The following is a 25,230-nucleotide window of genomic DNA, read 5'->3' on the forward strand; positions in this document are numbered from 1 at the left end:
TATTTTTATGTTGGCATTCTCTTTGAGTGCAATCATCTCTGGAGATCTCAATCTCGCATAACCACTAACATAAGAGTTGAATTTTTCGGTATTCCAAAGAAATTTAATTCCTTACTGTTATGACAATGCATGCATACATTTCCAATAGTGCTACCACCTGTACTTGTTTCAAAGTTTAAATACTTCTCTTTGTCAGCATTCAATGCTATAATAACCTTGTTATGTAAACACACTTTATTAAAATGTTCCATCTTCACTTTTTTTTAAAAGACATGACTTATGTGTTTATCATTCCACTGCGTAAAAAATACTGATTTAATACATGCAATAGATTAGGTAGTGTCAATAACCGGTCATAGAATACCGGTGAGGAGGTCACATCGTGTCTCTGACCAATCACAAAGCGCAATTGTTAGAACTTTAAGCATATTTTGACATTTTAATTTATTTAAAAAAATAATAAAATAAATAAATTTTAAAAATTTCTAATTTTTAAAAAATATTTTTTTTTTTTGATAAAGAAAAAAAAACAAAAACAAATGTTAACATAAAAATAGTACTGAGAGTTCACTCTTAAACATCCACAAACGATGGGTCCATGATATAGAATAGTTTTTAACATGTCTTATGGATTTATCACGATCAGGTATGTTCTTAGGTATCCACTGTGCGAAGAACCTAACCTCGTCTTCAGGACGGTGATACACCCCTCAAATTTAGGACACTTAAACTCTTCTAGATTGAAAAGTGGAATCCTAGGGTCACACTTTTGAATTAAAACTTTATCTGTAGGTACATTGCCCTTTACGTAGAGTGCTTCAACTCCGAAAAAGCTGCAAATTCCACTGACTTCCTCCTGGACATCTCTCAATTCCTGACCAGTATAATTAAGTGGTGTAATCACTCTATCATAGAATCCCAGTCTGTTTATATAACGTAATTTAGTACTCCACAAGCTTTTATCATACTCAAACAGATTACAGTTCACTAACCAATAACCATTTAGGGTTAACTTACCTTTTTAGGGGGTGACCGTTTAGGGTTCTCCTACATGCAGAATATGAAAGTGTGTTCCCTGGCATGCTGGATCTGAAAGTGTATTTTCTACTCATGATTTGATGGAAGATTTATCATCTGTTGAAAATCTACTATTTTTACAATTGCTTAAAGTTAAATTCGAGTCGTATATTAACCGTTTTTAACTTTTTAAAAATTTAATATACTTTAATTTATATAAAACAATGTAAAGAAAACTTAAAAAAAAATATAAAAAAAAATATTTGCTCGCTGAATAATTTTCGTGTTTTGTAATGATTAGAATAACGATATAACGGGGTAGAACGATATAACAGGTTATTTAATTGAGTGATTTAATATAATACAGCGTCTCACATCTCTACCATTATAGAGAAGGCTATGTTTGTCCTTTTTCTGTGTTTTTACAAGTGTCCTTAACTGTTTTCTTGTTTCACTCGAATCGTTGTCAATGTGTAAAGGGATATTTTCACCGTGTATTTTGGTAGCTTGCTTCGATGTGGTATCGTTCCATCTCGGTCGTTTTTCTGGGGGGTATTAATTGCATTAACACACTTACACATTAAAAAAAAAAAAAAAAAGAAGAAAAATTTAGTAAGGAAAAAAAAACCTCACTTTTACATATAAATTTGCCCACAAAAGTTGATTCTGATTTTTGTAGCGCTCTATGTTATAGGGCATTAGAAATATTGAAAAAAAAAGTTCAACTGAAAGTAATCAGAAACACTAAAACCTAAAATGACCCGGAATTATCTCGTATATGAGGGGGGCTTCCTCCTCGTCAACACCTCGCCTTTCACACTAAGTTCAAATTTTTTTCCAATTCTTTAAAAATGACATTTGACTCAAGCTGGTCACTTAATTAGATTAAATAGCTCTTTTGAAAGCAATAAACAAACTTTAGCCTAAAGAGTGAGGTATTGACGAAGGGGCGAACCCCCTCATATACGAAATAATTTCTGTTTTTTTTAAGTTTTAAAGTTGCTCCTTACTTTCAGTTGAAAAACTTTCAACTGAAAGTTTTATTTATTTAAACTAGTTTCTAGTTTAAATTTTAGTTTAAAATTTAGTTTCTTATCGTTTTTAAATAGTGCGGGGAAATCTGACACCACATACATAGAAATTTTCTCTGCCCCCATGATAATTGCCACCCTGGATATAGCCTCCCCCGTAAGTCCTTCCCCCCCCCCACCCTCCCTCTACCCTCAAAAAAAACAACTTTAAAAGTCTGTATACTTACCAATAACCAATGCTATATTCAAACAATGGGCAAATCTCATAACATGCAGTCCTCCTCCCCGGCATGTGAGGGATTAAATCATCCTCAAAGACATAGTTATTAGATTTTTTTTAATAAATATGGTAATTTCAAACTTTTAATCCGGTGACTTTGGGAAAAAATTATCTTAGGAGGGGGCTTGGTTGCAGTCCAAATCCTTAGGTCACTTAAAAAGGACACTAGAAATTATAATTTCTATTTGAATGAGGCCTCTCTCAATATTCTAGGACCTCTGGCTCGATACAGTCACCCCTGAAAAAAAACAAACAAATAAACACGCTAATGATTGGATTCACCTCCTAGTCAATACCTCGCTCTTTAAGCCAAAGATTTTTTAGTAATTTCATAAGAGCTATTTATTCTAATTAACGGTCTTTGTGATTAAGGGGTCATTTTTAAAGAATTGGAAGAAAACTCGAACTTTAGCTTAAAGAGCAAGGTATTGACTTGGGGCGAACCCCCTAATATACGTATTAAAAATCTATAAATATATAAGTTCATTACGTAAGTTAATTCGTAAGTTACGTATATTTATTACTAATAAAAACGTTCGTAAATGAAATTAAACAAGTTCCGAGGAAGCCATTTAACCAAATAAAAGTAAAATTAATATGCCAATTTTGTTTTAATTATTCATGCACGGTGAGCCAAATTAAAAACCTGCATTAATTCAAAAACATTCAAAAATTAAATAAAGAAAAACAAGTTTTTTTTTTAACTTAAAGTAAGGAACGACGTTAAAACTTAAAAAGAACAGAAATTATTCTGTATATGAAAGGGGCTGTCCCCCCCTCAACCCCTCGCTTTTTACGCAAAAGTTTGACTTACTCACGACTCTTTTTTATTAAAAAAATAAAAAACTTTAGCGTAACGAGCGAGGCGTTGAGGAGGGGGACAGCCCCTTTCATATACGGAATAATTTCTGTTCGGTTTAAGTTTTACCGTCGTTCCTTGCTTTAATTTAAAAAAAACTTGTTTTTTTTATTTAATCTACTTAAGAAGTGACATCAAAATTATTGTTTTAAGTGATAGTAGAAATGATAAACATCACGTAGATAAGAGCATTAGCTTTCAAATGAGCCATTAAACGTCAATCTAAAAGTGCTGATAGTCCACTAGCCCCCAGCTTTTCCACTTGAGACATTGCACCAAAAGTGCCGTTTTTAGTGCCCTTTTGAAGTTGCTGATGGTTGAATTTATAGGAAGAACGTAGATATGAGTAATATCTTTTATACGAGCTACTAAAAATCTGTATAGATACCTGCGATACCAATACGCCCAAAAATAATACGTCCGATACCGATACACTGTGCAGCCCTTTCCCCAGGGGACTTGGAGGGTCATAATATCACCAACACCAAATATATTTGACTCTAGCAATGTCTCTTGTAAGCGTCAAATCTATTAAGTATCTGATGTAAGCACCCCATTCTTTAATTAGCCATGAGGCATTCTTAACCATCGCAATACCTTTACGCTAATACCTCTTCGCAAAAAATTCGCAAATCTCGTAAACTAAAGAAGTAATTACATCACTGTTGCTAGCTCCATCATTAATCTCCAATAATGTAAATGCACCACTCATTTTTTCCTCTACTAATATCCTTGCAAATAAAAACTATTCTCTTTGAATTCATTTCTCTTACTAATATGAATTGTAAAGAAAACTAAAAAGATACACCGGTTTTTCCGAGACGGATTTAACCTAAAAAAACTTGTATATCATGAAATAGAAATTCAGTTAATTGTGTCAGAAAAAAACTTGAACCAGAACAGATTATACCCAACCTGTTTGGTTAGGGCGCGTAATCACAGTATATAGCATGAAGGAAATTCCTTGTGATATTTCAAATTACTATACCATCTATAGAAATGTTACCTCTTTGCAAATGACCATGGTAACCCAATTTCGTTGAAAACTTACACACATATCCATGCCTCAGGCGTAGGGTTAAAATATATAGATGCCTGGCCCGTGGTAAGGCATATTATGCAATCACTGGTGAAACCTTTATATGACTTACTACTGCAGTTTCGCCATTTTTGGTTTCTATAATGAACTTAAGTATGTTAATTTCCGGTTTAGTGCATTTTTGAATAATTACTCTTCCGTTTTCTACTTTTCTATACTGAATCGAGAGGCTTAAATTTTGTCTTAGTGAGGGCTCTTTCTTACTGTTTTTCCTTATTTCCTTCCCACTTCTCTTATATTCATTTTGACTTTAACAGTCCTTTTCCGATATCTTCTTTTTTTAAAATTTTTTCAAGTAACTTAAAATTTTGCTAATTCTCTTTTTTTTAAATTTCTAATATTTTTGGAGTCCTTTCAAATAATTTCATCTTTTTCAAGTTTTTTTAAGTTATTTTGACTTTTTCAGTTTTTGTCGTAAAAAATTCGAAGATTTCCAAATTTTGTTAAAGTGACTTAGTTGTTCTCAAACTTTGTTTATGAAAATACGTCATTTTTTAATTTTTGTTTGAGTAAATATTTCAGAAATGTCGATTTGTGGTCCAGCAATTTCTTATCTTTTTTAAAAGATTTTTTCAAGTATTTTCGTCTTTTTAAATTTTTTTGTAAGAATTTCAAAAGTTTTATTTAAGCAACTTGGTGTTTTAAAATTTTTATTAAAAATTTTTGTCTTTTTTATTTTTTAATCAAGTAATTTCGTCTTTTTCAATTTTGTCCAATTAATTTCTTGTTTTTTTTTGTTTTTGTCTATATAATTTCGTCTTTTCTGGGCTTTCTGAACTGCTTGATTTTTTCGGGTTTTTCAATTTTTTTGTAAAAATTTCAAATTTTTATTTAAGCACCTTGGTGTTTTAAAATTTTTATCAAGAAACTTCGCCTTTTTTATTTTTTAATCAAGTAATTTTGTCTTTTTGGATTTTTGTCGAAGTAATTTCATTTTTTTTTGTCCATATAATTTCGTCTTTTTTTAATTTTTTCGAACTGGTTATTTTTTTTGTGTTTTTCAAATTTTTCTTCAAGTAATTTCATTTTTTTTTCCATTTTAATCGAGCAATTTGTTTTTTTTTCAAATTTTTGTTCAATCAATTGGCTTCTTAATTTTTTTCGATGTAATTTAGACTTTCTAATTTTTTGTCAAATAAATCTGTGTTTTCATTTTCTATTCAAGCAATTTTGCCATTTTTGGCTTCTATAATGAAATGAGGAAGGTTATTTTCTGGTTTAGTGCCTTTTTTGAAAAGATCAATACATAAATAATTACTCTTCCGTTTACTACTTTTCTATACTGAATCAAGAGGCTTGAATTTCGTATTAATGAGTGTCCTTTTTTACTGTTTTTCCATGTTTTCTTCTCACTTCTCTTAGCTCATTCCAACTTTAGTAATCCTTTTCAGATGTCTCTGGTTTACTCTAGCCTCCTTCAATCCTATTCGACAGTCAGTGTCTTCCAAATTGCTTTAGACCTTTCTGACTTTCTGGAAGCTCGCAGCTTTCCTTAGACTATTGCAATCTTTATAGTCCTTGTCCACCTTTCTTGGTCTTAAACACACTATTTGGTCCTATCCAAAAGCCTTTACTACCTTTTGACTTTCTTTACTGCCCGCCTTCTGGCTTTTATCCTTTCTGACCATTTCATACTCCCTTCCAAGTCCAATTAGACTATTCCAAGTTTCATAATCCTTCTCCGATGTTCTTTGTCTCCTAAAGCCACCTTTATCCTATCCGGCATCGTTTACTGCCTCCCAACTTCATTTACTATCTTCCCCCTTACTCTGGTCTTCTTCTGACGTTCTTAGTCCCACCAACTTATATCCAAGCTGTCTTTCCTTAGAAACAACAAAAGTACGAAGAACAAAAGGGAAATCTTTTTGTAAGACAGTGGAGATATCTCCACAGTCTTACAAAAAGATTTCCCTTTTGTTCTTCGTACTTTTGTTGTTTGTGATGGAAAGGCAGTGTGGTCTTCGTCGCTATTTTCATCTTTCCTTAGTCCTTTTCTAACATTTCTGGTCTCATCCAAGGGCTTTTGTTCAATTCCCACTTGAATATTTCTTTCTGAAGTTCTTTGTCTCTTTCCTCTTTTAGTGCCATTCAATATTCTTTGCTGACTTCTGACTCCCATTCAAGTTCAATGGGTTTATTAACAAATGAAAATAATAAATCACACATAATCAAAATACCCAGTCCATTCCTGGACGCCGAGAACCAAAATCATTACAATTTAACATAATACGCAGAATGGTCACCGCTCCTAACCTCAGACACAACCATACCCCTCATTTACCAAATAACTAAAACTATTACCTTCCCGTTCCTTACCAGGGGAAACCACCCCGTCATATTTAAAAATCATACATTTGTAATTTAAATTTACTACTTACATTTAATTCAATTTTTTTTTATTAACTATTCATTTGTAATGCTATTAAATTATTTTTTAATCTTTTTTTAAATGATGCGAGGGAGCTCCTACCTCTCAGCTCTTCTGGGACCAGGTTCCATATCTTTGCACAGGCTACGTTAGGAGCGAAATCTGATCGCACGGTCGGGGTGAGGGGTATTTGCAGGTTTGATGATGATCGAATATGCAAATTATGCTGGTCTGAAATAGGTCAAAATAATCTTTTAAACGCAGATGGCAGCTCTCTAGCTAAAAACTTGAACACAAACGTCAAGCATGATAATTGATGCAGGGACCCTAATGACAAGTACTCTTCATTTTTTCCAATTAATATCAGGCATCGTTGATGAATCGAATTCAGTTTTCGCAGGTGGGATTTAATGCCCTCTATGTAGCTCTTATCCTTTACCAATGTTTTGATCTCCTTTATCTTCTCTTAGATAATTCCAACTTACCTGAGTCCTCTTTTGACGTTCTCGGTCTCCTTCAGTCCTATCTGCCTTTCTTTGCTGCTTTCTGACTTCCTTTACTGCCTTCTGACTTTTAGTTCCTTTCATTTTTGCTTAGTCTAACTAGTCTTTCATAGCTCTGTTCTCATTTTCTTGGTTGCATATAGTCTCTTTTATTCCTATCCGACTTTCTTTACTTCCTTTAGATTTTTTATACAGCCTCCCGACTGTGTCTAGCTCTTTTTTACTTTTTTTTAATTCTTTGCGATCCATACAGACTATTCAGATATTCATAACCCTTTTCTAACTTTCTTGATATCGTTGACTCTTTTATAGTCCCACCGAACTTCCTTCACCATGTTTCGACTTCTTTTACTGCCAAATGACGTGTTCTAGTCCCTTCCTGACATTTTGGTCGTTCCTTTCTGACTTTTTTTTTATTCCTATCACGTTTGATTACGCTAAACCAAGATCCATATTCCTATTCCAACGTCCTTGGTCTCTTCAACTTTTCTCTAATCCCATCAAAAATCCTTTGTCGTCTTTCAATTTTTTTTACTGCTTTACGACTTGCTCTAGCTCTTTTCCACCGTCTTTGGTCTCCTCCACCTTCTCGTAGTCTATTCCGGCTTTCTTAGTCCTGTTTCAACGTTCTTTGTCTTCTCCAGAGAAAAATGAGGGAAACTCGCGAGTAAAATCCTTATATCCATATTTTTGAAGCGCAACATATTTTTATTGTGGGGGTTGTCCGTATGTGATTGCCCTATGAATGTGGGGATTGTCCCTATGAACTTGTTATGCGGTGAAATAAACTATTCTGAATGGGATTCAGCGTTGAAAACTTACATGATTCATGCATATGGGAACCGAATGTAGTTATTGGACCTGCGTGGTTAGGGGAAAATCATGTCTGAACATGCTCAATCACGATAAAACTAAATTCCTAGCTAGGGGCAGCACAAGTGTTTCAGTACACCTGACAGCTGGCTTACTAACTATGGTGCTTAAATAGCATACCTAGACGATGAATTAGAAAGTGACCCTTTTTTTATAGCTTTGATCGGAAGTGACCTTTCCCTCTCTTTCTTGGTGGGACGTGGCCTCTTCTAATTGATGTCCCAGAAATCGAAAATCAAATTTCTAGTTATATAATTAACCAAACCGGGTTGTCCAGTGGAGCATTGGATACTTGGATTAAGTAGCCTAGTATTGCTTATTTTTGCCAATGTTTTGGGTAATCGGTGTTTGAATTTACGACCTTTTAAAGTTTAAATCTGCACATGCTAGCCTATACGTCTTTTTTCTTGTATTTAGGCAGGCCTAGCACAGGGTTGCATACTGTTTCCAACAGCAAACGCAGGCTTCCCGATAATAGGCAGCACTTTTAAATCGTTTTTGTGTTTTACTCACTCTTTTTTTTATCTCCCTTTTGCTTATTTAATTTTACCTATTACATGTTACTATTTTATTTACATTATTTAATCACTTTAATGTTTTGCAATAATTAGAAATATTCTTCCAGGCTGTGTTGATTTGTTTGTACAGAGTTCAAAAGAGTACTATTCACAAACATATGAAATTGAACAACAAAACATAAAAAATGTCATGGCGTTAAGGAAAAAAGAGCGAAGTGTTAATACAGAGTTATAAGAAATTAGAAAATTCCATCAAAAATACAACAAACTAAGACAGTAGAAAGAAACTGAAAATTGGGTCGCTCTGTTTTAATTTATTTTCTCATTATCCAAAAAAAATATGATCCAGTTTAAAAATTTTTATTCTGTTTTTATTATTAAAAAATAATGACGTACCCTTTATTATTATTTAGGAGTAAGTTACAATATTCACAATAATTCTTTCTCAAAATAAAATTTATGAATTTAAATAGAGAGTGTCAATCAAAACTTTGGATTAAACAAAAATAACAGTACATTATCGTGAAACATAATGGTACAAATGTCTTTTTTATTTTTATGATAATAAGATTACAACATTTGTAAAAATTTCATTTTGCAATGAAATTTACAGAATTGTATAATTATTATAATAATATAAATCAATAGTAATGAAAACCTAGGAAAAACCAAAATAATAACCGTATATCTTCATAAAAACATAATACAAATATTTTTTACGTCTTCATAATAATGAAATTACAAAAGCTATAGTAACTTCTTTCCGTAATAGAATTTTCAGAATGATAATTATAATAATTTAAGAAAAAGAATATCAATCAAGAATTAGGGCTTGCCGAACTAGATACAGCACTCTAATACTATGAAATATAATACGAACTAGGCCTAGCTTATTATAAAACCAACTTACAATATAAAAAGATAACACTTCTTATAGTTATAAGAATTTTATCGTCCTCAAAAATGGTCAAGAATTAATAAGGGTTAGGAAGAAGGTGCGTGCAGTGAGATTTCAGTTCAGCATCAATCTGAAGACTCTTACCATTTTCCATAGATTTTAAGTAAAGTATATCAGATTTTTCACCATTTTTAGAATATAGCCCCCCCCCCCAAAAAAAAATGTTGCACCGCCAGAAAGAAACTTCTCCTCATACCCCTCTTACCATGAGTCAAGGCCCTATACAGGGGGGTGTTAGACAGTGTTTCACAAACAGTAATAGAAATTCACAAGACAGTGTTTCACAAACAGTAATAAAAATTCACAAAAAGTTTTACTACTGATGACGGTTACTACATATGTGACTGAAATATCTGATATTTTTTGAGAATTTCTATCACTGTTTGTGAAACACTGTCTATTAATAGAATTTTATCCCTATTTGAACTTTATCTACCTCTGAAAAAAAATCATGGATACGACCCTTCTATGAGTGGAAGTTCAAAACACCCTATAAGTTAAGTTCTGTTTTAGTTAGTGGGGTTGTTTGTCCTAATTGGTAAATAAAGGTATTAGGTAGTCTTTGTTTTCGGGGCATTAACCTAAATATGCCGAAGAGCGCGAATAAGGCTAAGGCAGAACCTTGTTATTTATTCATTTCATGCATTGTATTTTTATCGGCTATTTCAACTGATTCATTTTCAATATGATCATTGTTCGAAAGGAGAAAAGTTCTTTTCTTGTCGTTTATTTCTACTAATGAGAATACTAATAAAGAAGTAGAGGGAGTCCTCTTTTAATTATCTGAAAAAAATCCTTCTGTGGAATTCGTGTAAAAGCCTCCTGAGACTCAGAATCCTTATAATCATTTTTAAAACAGTTTTGAACAGTTCGATTTTTTGGCACTAAATGTATAAAAATAAATATATATGTTTCTAATATTCTAGACTAGTTTGAATAAGTAAATATATACAAAGGCAAGTATGAATTTTACTTTCAAATATGTCGAATTTTATATCATTTTCTCCCCTTCCATCAGGAAATTGTTCAGTACCGAGGACAAAGAGATAGAAGCATTTGTTGCCCCGGGCCCATCCTAGGTCTGTTTGTACCTGTAACCAGGATTTCTTCTAAATTTTATAGGGGTTGTTTCAAAATTAATACGTTTCTAGAGCAGTAACAACAGTTTTGTCACGTTTAACAATGAAAATAAAAAGTAAAACGAATAAGTTAAATTTGAGAATGTTGTTCTTTCTTGAAGTTCTAACATGATTATTCTGTTGATTCCCAAAGACAACTAATCTTGCATCTACAAAAAAAAGATACTCGTCCTGAAGCTCCATCTCCATTTTTTATTTTTGCTTAGTCCGCTTGTGATGATTGTTATGATTGACGGTAATTGATTTTATAATAACTGATAATGGACGATACCTGATAATTCAGCCACATTTCTTATTTCTTTCTTTTTCATTTGGCGCTTGCTACTCAAAGTGGCGGTCCGGTTTCCCCAGGCAAAATCTTGATTAGCGCCACCCTGTCTCTCACAAGATTTTGAAGCCAAATTTTAACAAATTTTCATTCATTAACTAAATTATTTTCAATTTATCAATCAATTAATAATGTATTTTGATTTTATAATCAAACAGTTCGTGGTAACGAACTGTATATAAGGAGCGACCCGGCTCAATGGTAACCGAAACTCTAGAAAACAGTATTTTGATACAAATAGATATATCAAAAGAATCATATTTTAATGCTGATTTCAAATATATAAATTTCATCAAGTTTAATCCTACCCATCAAAAGTTAGGCGCCTGAGAAAATTTCGCTGATTTTCGAAAAAAGGAGGAAAGACCCCCTAAAAGTTATAGAACCTTAATGAAAATCACACCATCATATTCAGCGTATTAGAGAACCCTACTGTAGAGGTTTCAAGCTCCCATCTAAAAAATGTGGAATTTTGCATTTTTTGCCAGAAGAAAGATCACGGGTACGTGTTTATTTGTTTGTTTGTTTTTTTGTTTTTTGTTTTCCCAGGGGTGATCGTATCGACCCAGTGGTCCTAGAATACTGTGAGAGGGCTCATTGGAACGTAAGTTGAAAGTTCTAGTGCCCTATTTAAGTGACCAAAAAAATGGAGGGCAACTAGGCCCCCTCCCACGCTCATTATTTTCCCAAAGTCACCTGATCAAAATTTTGAGATATCCATTTTGTTCAACATGTTCGAAAATATAATAAGCATGTCTTTTAGGATGACTTAATCCACCGAAGTTCCCGGGGGGAGGGCTGAAAGCTATGAGCTTTACCCAATGTTAACATATAGTATTGGTTATTTGGAAGTATACAGACGTTTTCAGGGGAGATTTTTCCCGGTAGTGGGGGTGGGGTCGGGGGTTATGTTGGAGGATATTTCCATGAAGGAAGTTTTCATGGGGGAAGGGACATTGCTATGAAGGGGACGCCGGATTTCCCAGCATTATTTAAAAAAAGATCAGAAATTTAATATAAAAGAACAAGTATTTCAACTGCAACAGCAGCAACATCGAAACTTTAAACGAACAGAAAATATTACATATACGATTGGGTTCACCCCCTAATCAATACCTCACTCTTTAAGCCAAAGATTTTTTAGTACTTTCATAAGAGCTATTTATTCTAATTAACGGCCTTTGTGATTAAGCGGTCATTTTTAAAGAATTGGAACAAAATTCGAACTTTCGCTTAAAGAGCAAGGTATTGACTAGGGGTCGAACCCCCTAATAAACAAATTAAAAATATATGAATATATAAGTTCGTTACGTAAGTTAATTCGTAAGTTACGTATATTTATTACTAATAAAAAGGTTCGTAAATAAAATTAAACAAGTTTCGACAAAGCCATTTAACTAAATAAAAGTAAATTAATATGAAAATTTTGTTTTATTTATTCATGTACGGTGAGCCAAGATCAAAACCTGCATTTATTCAAAAACATTCAAAAATTAAATAAAAAAAAACAAGGTTTTTAAACTGAAAGTAAGGAGCGACATTAAAACTTAAAACGAACAGAAATTATTCCGTATATGAAAGGGACTATCCCCTCCTCAACGCCTCCCTCTTTACGCTAAAGTTTGACTCTGTCTCACAACTTTATTTTTTAAAAACAATAAAAAACTTTAGCGTAAAGAGCGAGGCGTTGGGGAGGGGACAGTCCCTTTCATATACGGAATAATTTCTGTTCGTTTTAAGTTTTAATCTCGCTCCTTACTTTCAGTTTAAAAAACTTGTTTTTTTTATTTAATAACTAATAATGGACGATAACTGAGGATTCAGTTTTTATTTAAAATTTTTTTTTTTCATTTGGCGCTTTTTTTCATTTCTTATTTTTTTTTCATTTGGCGCTTGCTACTCAAAGTGGCGGTTCGGCCTCCCAGGGCAAAATCCTGATTAGCGCCCCCTTGTCTCCCACAAGATTTTCAAGCCAAATTTTAACAAATTTTCATTCATTAACAAAATTATTTTCAAGTTATTAATCAATTAATAATGTATTTTTAATTTTTTAAATTTTGGTTTAACTAATATTAATTAATTTATTTGTCTTGATGTTTATATTTAATCATTTTTAAATTTTAAATCTATCTTTATTTTATTAATCAATAAATAATTTGTTAATTATTTTCATTTGTTAACTGCGCCCTATGCTTTACAAATAAAATTTCAAAACAAAAAAATTATTATAGCCGTTAGATTGCTCCTCCTAAACACCTTGCTCTTTACGCTTTAATTTTGGATTTTGTCCCAATTCCTTAAGAACTACTCCTGAAACACAAGGTTCGTTTAATTAGAACAATAAGAAGCTTTTTTTAAAAGTACTAAAATACTTGAGCGTAAGGAGCGAAGTGTTGATGAGGAGCGACCCCTCCCCAAACACGTATTAGTTTCTGTTCGTTTCAAGTTTTAATGTTACTCCTTGTTTTCAGTAGAAAGAACTTTTTATTATTTAATAGATCATAGAACGTAATGGCAGTTCATATTCATACCGCAGTTCGGCTATAATATTTCAAAAGGTGGCATTTTACATAAAAGGTGGCAATTATCATTAAGTGGCAATTATCATTAAGTGGCAATTATCATAAAGTGGCATTTACATAATATTTCAAAAGGTGGCAATTATCATAAGTTTAACAGGAGATTGGGAAAAGAGAAAAAACTTTTTTTTTAGCTTTATCAGCCAAATTCAGATGCGGTTTGGCCATGGTGATTCAAAGGATGGGATGTTGCATGATATAGATTTCACAGGAGAGCGAGTAAACAAAACACATTTTTTTTTTTTTCGGCTGTGTTCGGCTACAGTTTGATTTTGTGATATTTCAGAAGCCGATATGTTCAATAGCATAAATTTCAGAGTAGAGCAAAAATATAGACAAAGAACTTTGTTTGGCTACATCGGCTACAGTCTGCCCAAGGTTGTTTCAAAAGGCGATATGTTACATGACATACATTTCAGAGGAAACCATGATAATAACAAATTAGTTTTAGTGTTTTGGGCTGAATTTGGCTACAGTTTGGCCGAGGCTATTTCAAAAGGCGGTATACTACACAAAAAGAAATTCAGAGGAGAGTGAGAGAACAAAAAATTATATTTCTTAGTTTTTAGGTTAAATTTGGAAATAGGTCTTCCAAGACTATCAATAAAAGTGATATGCTGCATAACATAAATTTCAGAAAAGAGCAAAAAAGATAAAAAAAAGCGATAATATTTTTACCTTTTTTGGCTATGTTCAGCTACAGTTCGGCTGTGATAATTTATAAGGCAAAGTTCTTATATGGAAAAAATAGAAAAAGTCTCTCAGTTTTTTTTTTACTTTTATTAATAAAAAGCTGTTAGTGAAAGATTTTTTTTTCAGCATTTTTTTTTTCAAACACACAAAAACACATATGGCTAAAACTTTTTTATGTAAAACGTTCAGGTATTTCTGCGGGTTAATTGAAGAGGGTTAAACACATTGTAGGAAAAAGAGAAGTGGCCAAATTTGTTTGAAACCAAATTAGGCAGGATAAAAAGAATTGAGCCAATCGATAGAGTTCTGTTTTTGAGGATGTTAGTCAGAGGTAATGTAAGGGGTGTAGTAAATTTACGATAAACGGAATTCAGCCAATCGAATGAGCTTCTGTTGTTGAAGAGGTTAGTCAGAGGTAAAGTAAGTGGTGCAGTAAATTTACGATAAAAAGAATTGAGCCAATCGATAGAGCTTCTGTTGTTAAGGAGGTTAGTCAGAGGAAAAGTCAGGGGTGCAGTAAATTTACGATAAAAAGTATTGAGCAAATCGATTGAGCTTCTGTTGTTGAAGAGGCTAGTCAGAGGTAAAGTAAGGGGTGCAGTAAATTTACGATAAAAAGAATTCAGCCAATCGATGGAGCTTCTGTTGTTAAGGAGTTTGATCAGAGGTAAAGTAAGGGGTGTAGTAAATTCACGATAAAAATAATTGAGCCAATCGATAGAGCTTCTGTTGTTAAAGAGGTTAATCAGAGGTAAAGTAAGGGGTGCAGTAAAATTACGTTAAAAAAAATATAGCCAATCGATAGAGCTTCTGTTGTTGAGGAGGTTAGTCAGAGGTAAAGTAAGGGGTGCAATAAATTTACGATAAAAAGAATTGAGTCAATTGATAGAGCTTCTGTTGTTAAGGAGTTTGATCAGAGGTGAAGTAAGGGGTGTAGTAAATTTAGGATACAAAAATTGAGCCAATCGAAAGAGCTTCTGTTGTTGAGGAAGTTAGTCAGAGGTAAAGTAAGGGGTGCAGTAAAATTACGATAAAAAGAATTGAGCCAATCGATAGAGCTTCTGTTGTTAAGGAGTTTGATCAGAGGTAAAGGAAGGGGTGTAGTAAATTTAGGATAAAAAAAATTAAGCCAATCGATAGAGTTTCTGTTGTTGAGGAGGTTAGTCAGAGGTAAAGTAAGGGGTGCAATAAATTTACGATAAAAAGAATTGAGCCAATTGGTAGAGCTTCCGTTGTTGAGGCGTTTAGTCAGAGGTAAAGTAAGGGGTGCAGTAAATTTACAATAAAAAGAATTGAGCCAATCGAGAGAGCTTCTGTTGTTTAGGAGTTTGATCAGAGGTAAAGTAAGGGGTGTATTAAATTTAGGATAAAAAAAATTAAGCCAATCGATAGAGCTTCTGTTGTTGAGGATGTTGGTCAGAGGTAAAGTAAGGGGTCCAGTAAATTCACAATAAAAAGAATTGAGCCAATCGATAGAGTTTCTGTTGTTGAGGAGGTTAGTCAGAGGTAAAGTAAGGGGTGCAATAAATTTACGATAAAAAGAATTGAGCCAATTGGTAGAGCTTCCGTTGTTGAGGCGGTTAGTCAGAGGTAAAGTAAGGGGTGCAGTAAATTTACGATAAAAAGAATTTAGCCAATCGAGAGAGCTTCTGTTGTTAAGGAGTTTGATCAGAGGTAAAGTAAGGGGTGTAGTAAATTTAGGATAAAAAAAATTAAGCCAATCGAGAGAGCTTCTGTTGTTGAGGATGTTGGTCAGAGGTAAAGTAAGGGGTCCAGTAAATTCACAAAAAAAAGAATTGAGCCAATCGATAGAGTTTCTGTTGTTGAGGCGGTTAGTCAGAGGTACAGTAAGGGGTGCAATAAATTTACGATAAAAAGAATTGAGCCAATGGGTAGAGCTTCAGTTGTTGAGGCGGTTAGTCAGAGGTAAAGTAAGGGGTGCAGTAAATTTACGATAAAAAGAATTGAGCCAATCGAGAGAGATTCTGTTGTTAAGGAGTTTGATCAGAGGTAAAGTAAGGGGTGTAGTAAATTTAGGATAAAAAAAATTAAGCCAATCGATAGAGCTTCTGTTGTTGAGGATGTTAGTCAGAGGTAAAGTAAGGGGTCCAGTAAATTGACAATAAAAAGAATTGAGCCAATCGATAGAGTTTCTGTTGTTGAGGCGGTTAGTCAGAGGTACAGTAAGGGGTGCAGTAAATTTACGATAAAAAGAATTGAGCCAATTGGTAGAGCTTCCGTTGTTGAGGCGGTTAGTCAGAGGTAAAGTAAGGGGTGCAGTAAATTTACAATAAAAAGAATTGAGCCAATCGAGAGAGCTTCTGTTGTTAAGGAGTTTGATCAGAGGTAAAGTAAGGGGTGTAGTAAATTTAGGATAAAAAAAATTAAGCCAATCGATAGAGCTTCTGTTGTTGAGGATGTTAGTCAGAGGTAAAGTAAGGGGTCCAGTAAATTCACAAAAAAAAGAATTGAGCCAATCGTTAGAGTTTCTGTTGTTGAGGAGGTTAGTCAGAGGTAAAGTAAGGGGTGCAGTAAATTTACGATAAAAAGAAATGAGCCAATCGATAGAGCTTCTGTTGTTAAAGAGGTTAGTCAGAGGTATAGTAAGTGGTGCAGTAAATTTACGATAAAAAGAATTGAGCCAATCAATAGAGCTTCTGTTGTTATAGAGGTTAGTCAGAGGTATAGTAAGTGGTGCAGTAAATTTACGATAAAAAAAATTAAGCTAATCGATAGAGTTTCTGTTGTTGAGGAGGTTAGTCAGAGGTAAAGTAAGGGGTGCAGTAAATTTACGATAAAAAGAAATGAGCCAATCGATAGAGCTTCTGTTGTTAAAGAGGTTAGTCAGAGGTATAGTAAGTGGTGCAGTAAATTTACGATAAAAAGAATTGAGCCAATCAATAGAGCTTCTGTTGTTATAGAGGTTAGTCAGAGGTATAGTAAGTGGTGCAGTAAATTTACGATAAAAAGAATTGAGCCAATCAATAGAGCTTCCGTTGTTATAGAGGTTAGTCAGAGGTATAGTAAGTGGTGCAGTAAATTTACGATAAAAAAAATTAAGCTAATCGATAGAGTTTCTGTTGTTGAGGAGGTTAGTCAGAGGTAAAGTAAGGGGTGCAGTAAATTCACAATAAAAAGAATTGAGCCAATCGATAGAGTTTCTGTTGTTGAGGAGGTTAGTCAGAGGTAAAGTAAGGGGTGCAGTAAATTTACGATCAAAAGAATTCAGCCAATCGAAAGAGCTTCTGTTGTTGAAGAGGTTAGTCAGAGGTAAAGTAAGGGGCGCAGTAAATTTACGATAAAAAGAATTGAGCCAATCGATGGAGCTTCTGTTGTTAAGGAGTTTGATCAGAGGTAAAGTAAGGAGTGTAGTAAATTTAGGATAAAAAAAAAATTAAGCCAATCGAAAGAGCTTCTGTTGTTTAGGAGGTTAGTCAGAGGTAAAGTAAGGGGTGCAGTAAATTTACGATAAAAAGTATTGAGCCAATCGATGGAGCTTCTGTTGTTGAAGAGGTTAGTCAGAGGTAAAGTAAGGGGTGCAGTAAATTTACGATAAAAAGAATTCAGCCAATCGATGGAGTTTCTGTTGTTAAGGAGTTTGATCAGAGGTAAAGTAAGGGGTGTAGTAAATTCACGATACAAATAATTAAGCCAATCGATAGAGTTTCTGTTGTTAAGGAGGTTAATCAGAGGTAAAGTAAGGGGTGCAGTAAATTTACGTTAAAAAGAATTGAGCCAATCGATAGAGCTTCTGTTGTTAAAAAGGTTAATCAGAGGTAAAGTAAGGGGTGCAGTAAATTTACGTTAAAAAGAATTGAGCCAATCGATAGAGCTTTTGTTGTTCAGGAGGTTAATCAGAGGTAAAGTAAGGGGTGCAGTAAATTTACGATAAAAATATTTGAGCCAATCGATAGAACTTCTGTTGTTAAGGAGGTTAGTCAGAGGTAAAGTAAGGGGTTCAGTAAATTAACGATAAAAAGAATTGAGCAAATCGATAGAGCTTCTGTTGTTAATGAGGTTAATCAGAGGTAAAGTAAGGGGTGCAGTAAATTTACGATAAAAAGAAATGAGCCAATCGATAGAGCTTCTGTTGTTACGAAGTTTGATCAGAGGTAAAGTAAAGGGTGTAGTAAATTTAGGATAAAACAAAATTGAGCCAGTCGAAAGAGCTTCTGTTGTTGAGGAGGTTAGTCAGAGGTAAAGTAAGGGGTGCAGTAAATTTAAGATAAAAAGAATTGAGCCAGTCGATAGAGCTTCTGTTGTTGAAAAGGTTAGTCAGAGGTAAAGTAAGGGGTGTAGTAAATTTACGATAAAAAGAATGCAGCCAATCGATGGAGCTTCTGTTGTTAAGGAGTTTGATCAAAAGTAAAGTAAGGGGTGCAGTAAATTCACGATAAAAAGAATTGAACCAATCGATAGAGCTTCTGTTGTTAAGGAGGTTAATCACAGGTAAAATAAGGGGTGCAGTAAATTAACGATTAAAAGAATTGAGCCAATCGATAGAGCTTCTGTTGTTAGGGAGGTTAGTCAGAGGAAAAGTCAGGGGTGCAGTAAATTTACGATAAAAAGAATTGAGCCAATCGATAGAGCTTCTGTTTTTAAGGAGGTTGATGGTATGATGACAAGTTGATTTGTTAACTTGCCAAGTAATTTGGCTCTAGTTTTTATTTTCCAGTCAAAACCGTCATCGTCCTATCATCCTGCTCTCTCTCTCTCTCTCTCTCTCTCTCTCTCTCTCTCTCTCTCTCTCTCTATATATATATATATATATATATATATATATATATATATATATATATATATATATATACTCATACTCTCTCTCATATATATATATATATATATATATATATATATATATATATATATATATATATATATATATATATATATATATATATATATATATATATATATATATATATATATGTATATATATATATGTATATATATATATATATATATGTGTGTGTGTGTGTGTGTGTAGTGTGTGTGTGTGTGTGTGTGTGTGTGTGTGTGTGTGTGTGTGTGTGTGTGTGTGTGTCTGTGTGTATATATATATGTATATATATATATACACACACACACACACACACACACACACACACACACACACATATATATATATATATATATATATATATATATATATATATATATATATATATATATATATATATATATATATATATATATATATATATATATATATATATATATATATATATATATATATATATATATATATATATATATATATATATATATATATATATATATATATATATATATATATATATATATATATATATATATATATATATATATATATATATATATATATATATATATATATATATATATATATATACAGCAGGATGATAGGACGATGACGGTTTTGACTGGAAAATAAAAACTAGAGCCGAATTAATTGGCAAGTTAACAAATCAACTTGTCAAATTAAGTAAATGACACTCAACTGCCATAGCAAACGTGCGTAACTCAGTTTAAATGGTAAGTTTAACTGTAGTATAGCTTTGGTATATTGCTTTTTACCATTTATTGACAATCATCTAACGATACTCTTATTGGAATGTTACAGATATAGTTGGGAAGAAACAGTGTCATGAGAAAATAGCAGACTCTAACCTACTTATGATAAAAGAAAGACAATTTTCGTAGCTCGGCATTGTTAATAGTCCACGTGAACAGTTTCTGCTTTCAATCCTACATTCGACAATTAACATATAACTTAAAACAGGGTCTATTTTCATCACCAACAGAATTTCTTCACACGAAACAGCTCTATTTCGAATGATCCCCATGGCTTCGTTCTTCAAGTATTGATACCACAAGCTCGATGGCTGGAAGGAATGATGAAAATTTCCCACAATTTTCTGAAACGTCTGGAAGTATTCTGCCCACTGGTAATTTAAAAACGTCTCACGTTTCTAAACATAATTGTGCCAACACTTGGACATAAGCAACGAGATGTCTTACATTGCCTCTTAACGTCTCAACTTAACGTCTTAACGTCTCACTTAGAATTAAAAACTCACAGACGAATCAAGTTAGCTTAGAAAAGTAGAATGGACAGATCGATCCAGTCTGGTTAATACAAGGTAGCTGGAGTACAAAACTCAATAAAAAAAAAAATAATGAAAAGAGTGTCATAAATTGTAACAACTGACTGGTTTTTTAAGATATTGTATTTCTTCCAATCTCAGTTTCTGCTGGAAACACGGAAGTATTTTTCAATAATTTTTATTTTCCGGAGATGGACTCGATGAGACAACTGAATTCAAATTAATATTTATCAGATTCTTCAGATTGGCCTCGAAAACTAGTTATTTTTGCTACGTCCGTTCTTTCAGTATCTGATTTTGCTCTATCCCTTCTTTCTCTTTTCTTTCCTTTCCAAAGTCTTATCCCAAGAAGTAGAAAACCAACAAGCAAACACCCAGCTGAAGCTCCAACAATTGAAAATTTTCTTTCACTGGATTCAGCCCCTGGCTTAAACTGCACAAGCCCAACAATCAACAAAGTTATACCAACAAGAAATGAAACAATAATAAGATGAAGAAGAGGAAAATATCCACGACAGCAAAAGTCCAAACTCGTATCACTTGGTTGAATCTGCAAGCTTGTGAAGCTATTCGTAGATGTCACTGCTCCGGCTGCAGCTTGTGGAGAAGTTACAGCAACTGGTGTCGGAGGTAAAGAGCTGTCATGGCTCATCGTTCGGACTTTCGGTGATTGTCTGGGAGAATCATGGGGTGAGTCATCAACCACTAGATTATACACGGAACCTGTTCCTTCTTCGTCATTTTGGACTTGTAGTTTTGCTGGTCTGCCAGTTCGTTTCTTCTCTTGTTTTCTCCGCTCCTGACGAACTGCAACTGCTTGCATTGCTCCAAACATGGCTGCGATATTTTAGCTAAAAAAAAAATACTAAATGTCTTTTTTCTCTGCATATAACAAACAGAAATAAATTATAGCAAAATATTAATTTTTTTCTCACATAGAAATATTTTAATTCAACTTATAAAAAAAGTTTTTACTGTTATTTTTTTTATTATGAGTCAATCAGTCCAGTGATGTTCCAATAAATCACACAACCATACGAGTCACTTTTTAAAGTAGTTATCGGGTAACCAGCCTTAAGCTTTTGTATAATCTACCCTTTTACCTTTTGTAAATTGAGTTCATTTTCAGCTACTTTTTCCAAAGCCGTTATATAGAGTAGCGGTAAATGAAAAGTAAGCCTTTCGATAGATGTGTCTGGCAGTGGCGTTAATTCATGAGAATTTAGGGAGGAGGGTAAAATTTATTTTAAATATACAGAGGGGGAACGTCATAAAAATGTATTTTTCAAAACTATGGGGAGACAGGCCTCCTGCCTCCCAATTGGAGCCACTGGTGTCTGATAAATTGTTTCCCAAACACAATACCTTATATTCTGTGTATACACCAAAAATAAATAAATTGTAGCAAAATTCGAAAAAAAATTGAATAAAGATATTTTAATTGAAAATAAATTTTTACATACTGTTGAACCCAAAGAGAAAATGTTTAAACAATATTTGACGCGAAAAGTCACTCCCGCTGTCTAGAGCCACATGATGATTTTATTTTGAGGATCACCTCTCTACTAGTATTTCAGAATCAAGCGGTAGTATTTTCCATGTTGTAGATTTTACAGGAGAAAAACAATGCAGAAAATAATTTTAGATTTATTTTGTACTTTATTATGTAAATTTATTTTCGAGAATCTAAAATTCAGCTTAAAAGATTTCCTCATCATAAATTCTGTTTTTAAGTTTACAAAATTCTGCATTTTTTCCGCTTCTGACGAACAGAAAAATGCTTGAATTGCTCCAAAGATGGTTTTGAAGTTCAAACTGAAAAAGAGGAACTTCTTTTTTATCTTTTGAAATAAATTATAGTAAAATTTCTGGGAACAGCAAATGTTTGCAATGCTCCAAACATGGTTTTGACGTTTAGGCTGAAAACAGAAAAAAAACTATTTTTTTTTTGTATCTATTAGAATTAATTATAGCAAAATTTGAAACTTTACAGTCAAAGAAGTATTCTAATTCGACTTTAAAAAACAATTAGTTCGTTTTTTTTCGACGGGGTGGTCTAACCGTACTCTAATAGAAGGTCTTGCAGCTTCCAGAAGTATTAAATAAAAAAAACAAGTTTTTTAAACTGAAAGTAAGGAGCGACATTAAAACTTAAAACGAACAGAAATTATTCCGTACATGAAAGGGGCTGTCCCCTCCACAACGCCTCGCTCTTTATTCCGTATATGAACGGGGCTGTCCCCTCCTCACCGCCTCGCTCTTTACGCTAAAGTTTGACTGTCTCACAATTTTTTTTTTTAAACAATAAAAAACTTTAGCGTAAAGAGCGAGGCGTTGAGGAGGGGACAGCCCCTTTCATATACAGAATAAAGAGCAAGGCGTTGAGGAGGGGACAGCCCCTTTCATGTACGGAATAATTTCTGTTCGTTTTAAGTTTTAATGTCGCTCCTTACTTTCAGTTTAAAAAACTTGTTTTTTTTATTTAATTTCTGATCGTTTTTTAGTTAATGCAGCTTTTATTTGCATAAAAATTTTACTTTTCTTTTGCTAAATGAATGTCTTTACAAATTAACTTACGTAACTAACTTCTATATTCGTATATTTTTCTTCTGGCAAAAATTCAAAGTTGCAGATTTTTGCAGATATGAGCTTGAAACCTATGTAATAGGGTTTTCTGATACGCTGAATCTGACGTTGTGATTTTCATTAAAATTCTTCCACTTGTAGGGGATGTTTCCCCCTCTTTAAAAAATCGAGTAAATTTCCTCAGGCTTGTTGCCTTTGATGAGTAATACTAAACTTAATAAAATTTATATATTTAGGATCAGCATTATAAACCCATTCTTTTAATACATTTATTGACATCAAAATTCAGTTTTTAGAAGTTTTGGTTAATATTGAGCCGTATCGCTTGTTTTTTTTTTGTTTTTTTTTTATTAATTATTTTTTATTAAGTATATTGATGGGTTCTCCCCGTAGTCAATACGATGATCTTTAAGTTAAAAGTTAAAAAAAAATTAATTCACAAACCCCTGAATCACAAAGGCCGTTTAATTAGAATAGATAGCTCTTTTGAAAGCACTAAAAAAAAACTGTAGCTTAAAGAGCGAGGTATTGACTTGGAGGAGAACCCCCTCACATACGTTATAATTTCTGTTCGTTTTAAGTTCTAATATTCCTTCTTACATTTCAGTTGAAAAAACTTGTTTTTTTTTATTTAATTTCTGATCGTTTTTTAAATAATTCTTGGAAATCCGGCGCCCCCTTCATAGAAATGTCCCTTACCCCAAAGAAACATCCTCCACGGAACCCTTCTCCAGAGTACTTCCCTCCTCTCGCCCCCCCGCCAGTCACAAGACGGCCGGACCCTGGTTTTATTCTTCCCACGCCCCAAGAGCTAATGCTGGCACGTCAGGCGCACCCGTCCTGGCGATTTCCCGTCCCCCCGGACAACTGCCTGCCTGAACAGATCCTCCACCATAACCCCCGACCCACCCTTCCCTCCCACTACCAGAAAAAAAACCTCCTGAAAACTTCTGTATACTTCCGAATAACCAATACTATATGTTAACATTGGGTAAAGTTCATATCTTTTAGCCCTCCCTCTGGGTACTTCGGGGGATTAAGTCATCCCAAAAGACATATTTATCATATTTTCGACCATGCTGAACAAAATGGCTATCTCAAAATTTGGATCGGGTGACTTTGGTAAAAACATGAGCGTGGGAGGGGGCTTAGTTGTACTCCATTTTTTTTGGTTCCTTAAAAATAGCACTAGAAATTTTATTTTCAGTTCCAATAAGCCCTTCTAAGTTATTATATGACCAATGTGTTAATAAAATTACCCCTGGGAAAAAAAACAAAAAAAAAACAAACAAACAAACAAACAAATAAACACGCATCCGTGATCTTTCTTCTGGCAAAAAAAGCAAAATTTCACATTTTTGTTGATAGGAGCTTGAAACCTCTACAGTAGGGTTCTCTGATACTCTGAATATGATGGTGTGATTTTCATTAAGGTTCTATAACTTTTAGGGGGTCTTTCCCCCTTTTTTTGAAAATCAGCCAAATTTTCTCAGGCGCGTAACTTTTGATGGGTAGCTCTAAACTTGATGAAAGTTATATATTTGAAATCAGCATTGAAATCTGATTCTTTTCATATATCTATTGGCATCAAAAACCCGTTTTCTAGAGTTTCGGTTACCATTGAGCCGGGTCGCTCCTTACTTACGGTTCGTTACCACGAACTGTTTGATAAAAACAAATTTATTTGGAGTATTTACTTTCTGTTTATATTGTTTTCTTTCTTTTTTATTTTTGTTGCTTTTCAAAGTAAAAGCAACAAACTTTGACCTGAAAGGAAATCTTTTTTCTGCACTCCACCAACCATAAAATATTTCACTATTTTGCAATAGGTTTTTAATGCTGACTTCACTTTTTTGTCATTTATCTTACGGAATCTATCCAAGATTAATAAACATGAATACTTCCTAATGAGGGTAATGGAGGTACCACCCTTCAACACAAATTAAAATTTTGCTTAAACTCTCATCCCAAAACCAACTGGGTTGGGGTAATAGCCCAAAGTGGGCTTAAAATATAAAGTAAATAAAAAAAAACAAGTTTTTTCAACTGAAAGTAAGGAGCAACATCAAAACTTAAACGAACAGAAACTATTATGTATATGAGGGGATTTGCCCCCTAGTCAATACCTCACTCTTTACGCTAAAGTTCAAATTTTATTCGAATCACAAATCTCTGAATCACAAAGGCCGTTTAATTAGAATAGATAGCGCTTTTGAAAGTACTAAAAAAAAACTTTAGCGTAAAGAGCGAGGTATCGACTAGGGGTTGAACCCCCTCATATACATTATAATTTCTGTTCGTTTTGAGTTTTAA

The 25,230-nt window shown here is 33.4% G+C and overlaps 1 protein-coding gene across 1 annotated transcript in view; it reads right to left on the reverse strand.

Annotated features, from left to right (window-relative positions):
- Positions 1-19,656: 19,656 nt before the first annotated feature.
- LOC148939848 (uncharacterized) overlaps positions 19,657-25,230 on the reverse strand; it is a 142,825-nt gene continuing 137,251 nt past the window's right edge. Inside the window, exon 2 of the mRNA XM_089106197.1 lies at positions 19,657-21,182. Within this exon, the coding sequence (XP_088962323.1) occupies positions 20,552-21,166 (615 nt within the window). The 5' untranslated portion in view covers positions 21,167-21,182 and the 3' untranslated portion in view covers positions 19,657-20,551. The remainder of the gene's footprint in view (positions 21,183-25,230) is intronic.

Source organism: Artemia sp. Qi Xiang Cuo, chromosome 20 (assembly GCF_049724085.1).
Source record: "Artemia sp. Qi Xiang Cuo chromosome 20, ASM4972408v1, whole genome shotgun sequence".
Classification (NCBI taxonomy): domain Eukaryota; kingdom Metazoa; phylum Arthropoda; class Branchiopoda; order Anostraca; family Artemiidae; genus Artemia; species Artemia sp. Qi Xiang Cuo.